Source organism: Anomaloglossus baeobatrachus, chromosome 2 (genome assembly GCF_048569485.1).
Source record: "Anomaloglossus baeobatrachus isolate aAnoBae1 chromosome 2, aAnoBae1.hap1, whole genome shotgun sequence".
NCBI classification, from domain to species: Eukaryota; Metazoa; Chordata; class Amphibia; order Anura; family Aromobatidae; genus Anomaloglossus; species Anomaloglossus baeobatrachus.
Genome location: NC_134354.1, coordinates 727737839 through 727748081, shown reverse-complemented (window position 1 = coordinate 727748081; position 10243 = coordinate 727737839). Strand labels below are relative to the sequence as shown.

Genomic DNA, 10243 nt, shown 5'->3' with positions numbered 1-10243 from the left:
CACTAGTCTTTCATTTATCATGTTAGTTATATCCAGATTTTAATAAGAAATCACAGTAAAGTCCCTTTCAGGATTTGCAGCATTGCGATCACTGAGGCCTCCATCCCCGGTGTTCCCGGCCTCCCTCATTAATATCTCATTCTTCTTGTCCATCTCCTGCTCCATGTAGTTGTGCTTACAGCCTCTCCATATAAATCGCTGCCATATTACCACTAATCACGGATATGATGATGGCTGCTGTAAAACGCACAATTAACCCCCAGTAAACCTCTCGCTTCCAGTGATAAATGTGATTTAGTGAGCCGGGGTTCCCTGTATGGCCCAACCCTAGTCTGATCACCTGGTATATACACTGTGCTATATTTTTATATATTTATATATATATATATATATATATATATATATATATATATATATATATACATATATATATATATATATATATATATATATATATATATATATATATATATATATATATATATATATGAATTTAGATTGTGAGCCTGGGGACAGTGTTGCCGATGTATGTAAAGTGCTGTGGAATTAACACTATATAAATGAATACAAATTTTATATATCTATTATATATATATATATATAAATATATATATATATATATATATATATATATATATATATATATATATATATATATTAACAAAAAAACTAATATACATCTCTGTATCTGCAGTTCCACGTTAATTTTAATTTAGCTTTGTAGAACTACAAGTTCCAGCAGCCTTTTGTGATATATTTCTGGGGCTGGGTATATTTCATATAAGATTTGTTGATTTTTTTACCTTTCTAGATCTAACTAATTGTAATTTTAGCAGTTTTTTCTGTAATCTTTTCTTCTCCTTTGCAGAAGTAAAAGTCCCAGCAATGTCAATCATTCATATTGAGATATGATATCGGTGTATAATATTTTTGCCATCTGCTGGGATTTGTAGTCCTATATGGGCTCTGCGGTGGTTTATTGGCCCAGGTGGCTTCTCAGATGTTTGCGCCATTTGGCTGGACAGATCTCGGGCTGGTAACATGCTGGGCGTTGTAGTTCTGGATGGATGTGGGTCTGCGGCCCCTTACCTGCTCTTATTCCCAGGTTAACCCTTTCATGTGGATGGGTCACGCTCTTTGGCACAATATCTTGAATTCTTGGTTAATTTATTGAAATGTCGCATATAGAAATAGCTGCAGGATGAAAGCGCCGGCCGACATTTGCTCAGATAGGGTAATTCAAACACAATGTGCCGGCTGTAAAGGCCTCTGTGATAAGATCTGCTTGTCGGGCATTGTCTGGGGCTGTGTCATCCATTCATTAGCTCTGCCTGGACCCTCTGATCCTGCTTGTATCTACACAGGGGGTCTTTGAGGAGCTTTGTCCAGATCTGGGAGAGCCTGGTGGGTATTAAACACCTTTTACTAGATCAGATAGTCTCCTACTAGAAGATCCTGATAACAGCGGCACATAGCTGACATGGCTGCTGCCACCAAACCAGGAATACATATATATGTGCATGGGAAAGTGGGAAAACAGCTCTGCTCCACAGCATCTGCATGGTGGGAAGCGATCCCAGTATAACCCCAGTGCTACATGTCTCTATTTACTGCTATATGTCCTTTCCGGCCACAAGAATGAACAATGTTTCAGCAAGGTGTATATCAAAGCCGTGCAGCAATGACAGATGGGTTAGGGCAGGATAGCACCCTGTCCTGCCTGTCTGCCATCAGTCTGCAGCTCAAAGGGGACATTTACATGACAAGGGCCAGGGCGCCGGACTTTGTCGCCTCTATAGGGGAGGACATCAGAAAAAGAAAACTTTTCAATGACCCCTCAACTTTCCCCTCAAACTCCTCCCTTCACTTCCACACCCTGACCATCAAAGGTGTAGGACCCTCGGGTGAATTATTGTACAATCATAGGAGGATTTTAACAATTTTATATCCATATTACGTCTACAGAATTTAAGAGTAACCCTAGCCCTTTAATGCCCATACTCTACAACCCTATAGCCCTATAATGCCCCTAGACTGTAACCCTAGCCCTATAATGCCCCTAGACTGTAACTCTAGCCCTATAATGCCCCTAGACTGTAACCCTAGCCCTATAATGCCCCTAGACTGTAACTCTAGCCCTATAATGCCCCTAGACTGTAACCCTAGCCCTATAATGCCCCTACACTGCAACCCTAGCCCTATAATGCCCCTAGACTGTAACTCTAGGTCTATAATATCTAGAGTGTAACACCAGGCCTATAATGCCCCTAGACTGTAACCCTAGCCCTATAATGCCCCTAGACTGTAACCCTAGGTCTGTAGTGCCTATACACTACAAACAGTCGCCCATTAAGTGTAACCGTAGCCCGATAATATCCGTAGAGTTTAACCTCAGTCCTATAATGGCCATAGACTGTAACCCCAGCCCTGCAATATCCATAGAGTGTAACTCTAGTTCTATAATGCCCTAAGTGTAACCCTATAATGTCTTGACACTATAAACCTAGTCCTATAATGTCCATAGACTGTAACCCTAGCCCTATAATATCTACAGAGTGTAACATCAGGCCTATAATGCCCATAGACTGAAACCCTAGCCATATAATGCCCACTAAGTGTAAACCTATCCTTATAATGTCCATAAAGTTTGATCCCAGCCTTATAATGCCCATAGACTGTTGTCCTATAAAGCCCATAAACTTTAAACTTAGCCCTATAATGCTCATACTGTAACCCAAGCCTTATAATGCCCATATACTGTAACCACAGCCCTATAATGCCGATACTGTAAACCTAGCCCTAAAATGCTCATAGACTGAAACCATAGCCCTAGAATGCCACATACACTCTAAACCGAGTTCTGTAATGCCCACAAAGTGTAACCCTAGCCTATAATGCCCATAGGCTGTAAACTAGCCCTATAATGTCCATAGATTGTAACCCTAGCCCTATAAGGCCCACTGAGTGTACCCTCAGTCCTATAATGCCCATAGACTGAAACTGAAGCCCTATAATGCCCATAGATTGTACCCTAGCCCGCTAATGCCAATTGAGTGTAACCTCAATCCTATAATGCCCATAGACTGTAACCCTAGCCTTATAATGTCCATAATCTTTAATGCTAAATAGGCATTGATACTAGTCCTATATGCCCATTTATTTAAATACTACTAAACCTATAGTGTCCAGAGATTTTTATGCTAACTTCCATTAACTGTGATTTTAACCCTAATCCTATAATATCCATTCACTTTTTTTTGCATCACTATCCATAAGATTTTACTAACCCTCTACTGCCCAGACATTAATAACCATGTTATGTCCATAAACTTTAAGACTAATCCTAACTCTATAAGTGCCCTTATATCCATATAATGTCTATTATTGTTTTATATCCATATAGGTCCATACAATGGATTGCACTGAGATATCACCACTGTGACATAATAAATGCCCACAAACAATTAGCTAATGGCATAAATATTGATTTTATAACATGTATGATGTGCCCACTTAGCTCCTTTTCTTTTGTCTTCTCATTAGGTATCTCCATTTATTCATGCTCCTATAAGATTATTTATTATTTATGTCCCAGGCCCAGTAACAGATAAGGTCACATATGCCCATATCATTATATCCACATCAGAAATATGGACTTTACTCCTTACAAGTGAATGGCACCACATGAACTGCCCATTGCCCAATAAATAAACCAATTACCATTGCACAAAAGGCGGTACTCCCATCACAAAAGGATTTCCCTAAATGTACATCCTGACCCCCCCATGGACAGACAAGTATTTCAATCTTACAACAATGTGGTAGAAATCTTACAATAGTTTCACAGATACCAACTAAAAGACACAGAAAAGTTGTGTAATCTAGTGATTGATTATAACAAGTTGAAGAAAGAACCGCAAATAATCCGCTTCATGTAGATGGGGCTTGGACTTGGTATAAAGTATTTTCCAAGATTCTTCATAAATTCATATAGAAACAACTGGAGATATTATATATATATATATTTATATATATATATATATATATATATCTAATGTGTATATGTGTATATAATTACATATGTATATACACAATAAAAAGTATATACAGTGTATATATATATATATATATATATGTGTATATAATTATATATGTATATACACAATATAAAGTACATACAGTATGTATATATATATATAATGTGTATATGTATATATAATTATATATGTATATACACAATATAAAGTATATACAGTATATATATATACAATATATATATATATATATATATATATATATATATATATATATATATATATATATATATATATATATATATATAAAAAATATCTCCAGTTGTTTCTTGTTAAGATCTGACACCCAGTATGGCCACTATGCCAGTTTGGGTTGTCACCCACCTTTTCTGGATGAATGGGAGAACAGCTGAGAGCCACATCCATGGGGCAGTAATGGCAGCCATCACCCAGCTTTCCCAGGTCCAGATCGCGCATGTATCCCCATACCCCACACCTCCTGATGGGTTCTTACCAGTGTTGCCCTGAGTTGCTGGCTTTCTCATCCAGTCGTAGTGATGTCTCCGGTGCCCATCTGCCATCCCTGGAGACATCTGAGGCTGGTGCCCTGCTGGCAGCACTCCAACACAGGGGGGTCCCTGCACCTGCCCCGTGGGGTAATCAGAAACAGGACTGTAGCCCAAGCTGCCCCCTGGAGAGGGGTTTAGAGGGGTGTGTCCGGTGGGGTATGTGGGGTGCCCCCAGTCCTCCCTTGTGGCTCCATACGGTGTGATCCAGGCGGGGGATCCAGAAGGAGCTGCGCTCTCCAGGCTCAGCCCATGGTAGCCTCCATAGTCAGGGTACTGGGGGGCGCTGGAGAAGTTCTGCAGCCCGGGGTGGCCACGCATGGAGCCCGGGTACATGTCCTTTTCCAGGAGGTAGCTCACGTACATGGTGGCAGGCTGGTGCCAGCTGGCCGCATACTGGCTCCTGCCCTCTGATCCTGGAGCTGCTCCCTCAGCCCGGGGTATTTCTGCCTTCATTGGCCACTTACATGATTAAACATTGTTCCCAGCCGGTATTAGTAATGGCAGAGCGGGGCGGTGACGTCAGCACAGAGCCCCCCCTGTCCCATTTGCATGTGAAGTGAGATAAGGAGAGGGCAGCGACCTGATCACAGAGAATACTCAAGACTTTATTGTCTCAGAGCTTCCTCCTTCCAATACAAACTGCTGCACTTTACCCTCCAATCACAGGTTCAAAGGGCTCCACTCAATAGACCCAAAAGCAGGGGGCAAACATGATGCAGGTAGGGCAGGGGGCAACACGATACAGTCAGGGCAGGGGGCGTCATTCCAGGAGGAGCAAGAGTGGGACGATCGGACCCTTCATCAGCGGACATCTGGGGCTTATGTACAAATTCACACAACACATAACTGGCAGAGGCTAAATTCATAGGTGCGATAACAGCGCTACACAGCACGGCGGTATATGCGGCCAGACAGGTGCGCTGTGTGTAGAGTGCTGTGTGCGGCCAGACAGGTGTGCTGTGTGCAGAGTGCTGTGTGCGGCCAGACAGGTGTGCTGTGTGCAGAGTGCTGTGTGCGGCCGGACAGGTGCGCTGTGTGTAGAGTGCTGGGTGCAGAGTGATGTGTGCGGTCAGAGAGGTGCGCTGTGTGCAGAGTGCTGTGTGCAGAGTGCTGTATGCAGCCAGACAGGTGCGCTGTGTGTAGAGTGCTGGGTGCAGAGTGATGTGTGCGGCCAGAGAGGTGTGCTGTGTGCAGAGTGCTGTGTGCAGCCATACAGGTGTTCTGTGTGCAGAGTGCTGTGTGCCGCCATACAGGTGTTCTGTGTGCAGAGTGCTGTGTGCCGCCATACAGGTGTGCTGTGTGCAGAGTGCTGTGTGCGGCCATACAGGTGTGCTGTGTGCAGATTGCTGTGTGCAGAGTGCTGTGTGCAGCCAGACAGGTGTGCTGTGTGCAGAGTGCTGTGGGCAGCCAGACAGGTGTGCTGTGTGCAGAGTGCTGTGTGCGGCCATACAGGTGTGCTGTGTGCAGAGTGCTGTGTGCAGAGTGCTGTGTGAGGCCAGACAGGTGCGCTGTGTGCAGGGTGCTGTTTGCGGAACGCTCTGTGTAGTGTGTGTAGTGTGCGGAGTGCTGTGTGAGACCAGACAGGTGCGCTGTGTGCAGAGTGCTGCGTGCGGCCAGACAGGTGCGCTGTGTGCAGAGTGCTGTGTGCGGCCATACAGGTGTGCTGTGTGCGGAGTGCTGTGTGCAGAGTGCTGTGTGCAGAGTGCTATGTGCAGAGTGCTGTGTGCGGCCAGACAGGTGCGCTGTGTGCAGGGTGCTGTTTGCGGAGCGCTCTGTGTAGTGTGTGTAGTGTGCGGAGGGCTGTGTGAGACCAGACAGATGCGCTGTGTGCAGAGTGCTGTGTGCGGCCATACAGGTGTACTGTTGTGGAGTGCCGTGCGCTGTGTGTGGAGTGCTGTGTGCAGAGTGCTGTGTGCGGCCATACAGGTACGCTGTGTGCAGAGTGCTGTGTGCGCAGCTCTGTGTGTAGTGTGCGGAGTGCTGTGTGAGATCAGACAGGTGCGCTGTGTGCAGAGTGCTGTATGCGGCCATACAGGTTCGCTGTGTGTGGAGCGCTCTGCGCTATGTGTGGAGTGCAGAGTGCTGTGTGCAGAGTGCTGTGTGTGGCCGTACGGGTGCCCTGTGTGCAGAGCGCTGTGTGCAGAGTGCTGTGTGAGACCAGACAGGTGAGCTGCGTGCAGAGTGCTGTGTGCGGCCATACAGGTGCGCTGTGTGCAGAGTGCTGTGTGCAGAGTGCTGTGTGCGGCCATACAGGTGCGCTGTGTGCGGAGCGTTCTGTGCTGTGTGTGGAGTGCCGTGCGCTGTGCGTGGAGTGCAGAGTGCTGTTTGCAGCCATACAGGTGCGCTGTGCGTGGAGTGCAGAGTGCTGTGTGCAGCCATACAGATGCGCTGTGTGTGGAGTGCAGTGTGCTGAGTGCTGTGTGGGGCCATACAGGTGCGCTGTGTGCAGAGTGATTTGCGCTGTGCATGGAGCGCTGTGTGCGGTGTGTGGAGTGCAGTGCCTATGTGCAGAGTGATGTGCGCTGTGGGTGGAGTGGAGTGCAATGCGCTGTGTGCGGTGTGTGGCGTGCAGTGCATATGTGCAGAGTGATGTGCGCTGTGGGTGGAGTGGAGGGAGTGCAATGCGCTGTGTGCGGTGTGTGGAGTGCATTGCCTATGTGTAAAGTGATGTGCGCTGTGTTTGGAGTGGAGTGCAGTGCGCTTTGTGCAGGGTGCTGTGCACTGTATATTGTGTGCAGTGCGTTGGGTGCTATGGGCAGTGGCTGTGTGCGAAGTGTAGTGTGCTGGGTGCTGTGCAATACTGACAATGCTCTCTGTAGTGTCCATCTAAGGCTATGTGCGCACGCTGAATATTTAGTTGCAGAAATTTCTGCATCAAATCTGCACCTCTTGCAAAAAAATGTGCATTTTTGCCTCGTTTTTGGTGCGTTTTTGATGTGTTTTTGAATGCATTTTTCCATGTTTTTTATGTATCTATTTTCTCCATGAATCTAGCTATATATTTTATATGCAGAATTAAATATATAAAACGCACAAAAAATATTCCAATTAATTGCTGAACTGTCTAATATTTGCAATAAACCATATTATAGTATTATGTTATATACAGGTAACTTCTGACATTTTTCACAAGGATTTTGCGCTTCTCTTTAGGTTCTGATTAGTATTGGTATTATCAATATCACTTATAATGATTTTTGCTACAGAGAAAATATTTTCGTTTTCCTGTTGGCAAAAAATAGCGAAAAGGGATGATATTTATCTGTGCAATATTAATATCATTATTATTGGATGTAGTTATCCAAGTGTGTTATATAATGATAGATAGATAGAAGATGGATATATAGAGATAGAGTGAGATAGATAGAGGGATAGATAATAGATAGATAGAAGATTGATAGATAGAGATAATAGATTCATAATAAATAGATGATAGATAAATGGATAGATAGATTAATAGATGGATAATAGATATATAGATGATAGATATGATAGAGAGATAGATAGATATGATAGATAATAGATGACACAATAGAAGGTCTATACACACAGGAGATACGTCTTGATCATGTCAACTGATGAATTAAAATCTGCTACCTAATTGCTTGTTAGAAGCATTTTTCCGTATATTTTCAGTATATAATATCACTCTTGTGTGGACTGTAGATGTGACTATGAGCGTAATATAAAGGCTAGATCGACATCCAGATAGACAGATTTGTGGCTTTAGTGTGATATTAAGAAAATAAAAGAAACAATCTACAGAGGAATATATTTAATTGTAGAATATAGTGATATATAGGCTATGTTCACACAAGGAGTTTGTGCTGCGTTCCCCCCCCCTCCAAGATGGATAAAAATACATTGCTACCTATGACAGAGTCAGTGATGGGCGGCTGTGATACTTGTGGGGCTTCCATCTTGCAGGGGAGCGACTGTAAAGGTCCAGTCACACTAAGCAACTTACCAGCGATCCCAACAACGATAGGGATCGCTGGTAAGTTGCTAGGAGGTTGCTGGTGAGCTGTCACACTGCGACGCTCCAGCGATCCCACCAGCAACCTGACCTGGCAGGGATCGCTGGAGCGTGGCTACACGAGTTGCTGGTGAGCTCACCAGCAACCAGTGACCAGCCCCCAGTCTCCTAGTTACAGCACACATCAGGTTAATTAACCCGATGTGTGCTGCAGCTAAATGTGCACAGAGCAGGGAGCAGCGCACACTGAGCGCTGGCTCCTTGCTCTCCTAGTTACAGCACACATCGGGTTAATTGCCTGATGTGTGCTGCAGCTATCTGTGCACAGAGCAGGAGCCGGCAGCACAGGCAGTGAGAGCGGAGGAGGCTGGTATCAAAGGTAAATATCGGGTAACCAAGGACAGGGCTTCTTGGTTACCCGATGTTTACATTAGTTACCAGCCTCAGCAGAAGCCGGCTCCTGCTGCCTGCACATTTAGTTGTTGCTGTCTCGCTGTCACACACAGCGATCTGTGCTTCACAGCAGGACAGCAACAACTAAAAAATGGCCCAGGACATTCAGCAACAACCAACGACCTCACAGCAGGGGCCAGGTTGTTGCTGGATGTCACACACAGCAACATCGCTAGCAACGTCACAAAAGTTGTTCGTTACCAGCGATGTTGCTAGCGATGTTGCTTAGTGTGACGGGTCCTTAAGAGCCGATATTCCCAGCCCTGTCATTGTTCTTTGCCAAGTGTCGCAGTTGTGTGGTTGTCGCACATGGTAGTCACACTTGGTGTATTATTAGCCAGATTTTCCATATAATATCTTTAGTTTTCTCATATTATGTCTTGTAGGTATTGTATCTTCCTCGTCTGGGCACAGAATATACCCTGAATCTCCAGCAGACGATGAGGTTTCCACTGTTACTTCCCTATGAAGCCTCCCAGCCCTGATGTCCCTGTCTATGTGATATATTTATTACAGCCTGGTGACATTATGTCTGAGGGAACATCACATGTATCACTGGAGACAATAGGATCATGTAATAACAGTGAATATTGATAAATATGTAAATATGCAACACTTATACCAAACTACCAAACTCCACTTCATATGATGAGCGCTGGAAAATAATAATAATAATAATTGTAATATCTATCTATCTAACTATATCTATATCTATCCTATCTGTTCTATCTATCCCTCTATCTATCTATCCCTCTATCTATCTATCTATCTATCTATCTATCTATCTATCTATCTATCTATCTATCTATCTATCTATTTATCTATCTATCTATCTATCCCTCTATCTATCTATCTATTTATCTATATATCTGTCTATCTATCTCTTCTCTATCCTATCTGTTCTATCTATCTATCTATCTATCTATTTATATCGATCCTATCTGTTCTATCTATCTATCCCTCTATCTATCTATCTATCTATCTATTTATATCGATCCTATCTGTTCTATCTATCTATCTATCTATCTATCTATCTATCTATTTATATCGATCCTATCTGTTCTATCTATCTATCTATCTATCTATCTATCTATCTATCTATCTATCTATCTATCTCTCTCTCTCTCTCTCTCTCTATCTATCTATCTATCTATCTATCTATCTCTCTCTCTCTCTCTCTCTCTATCTATCTATCTATCTATCTATCTCTC

General features: G+C 43.7%; 1 protein-coding gene across 2 annotated transcripts in view; it reads right to left on the bottom strand.

Moving 5' to 3' along the window:
- CDX2 (caudal type homeobox 2) overlaps positions 1 to 5062 on the bottom strand; it is an 18856-nt gene extending 13794 nt beyond the window's left edge. For both annotated transcript variants that reach the window (XM_075334623.1, XM_075334624.1), the window contains exon 1: positions 4549 to 5062. In XM_075334623.1, coding sequence (XP_075190738.1) covers positions 4549 to 5056 — 508 coding nt within the window. In that variant the 5' untranslated portion in view covers positions 5057 to 5062. The remainder of the gene's footprint in view (positions 1 to 4548) is intronic.
- Positions 5063 to 10243: the final 5181 nt, after the last annotated feature.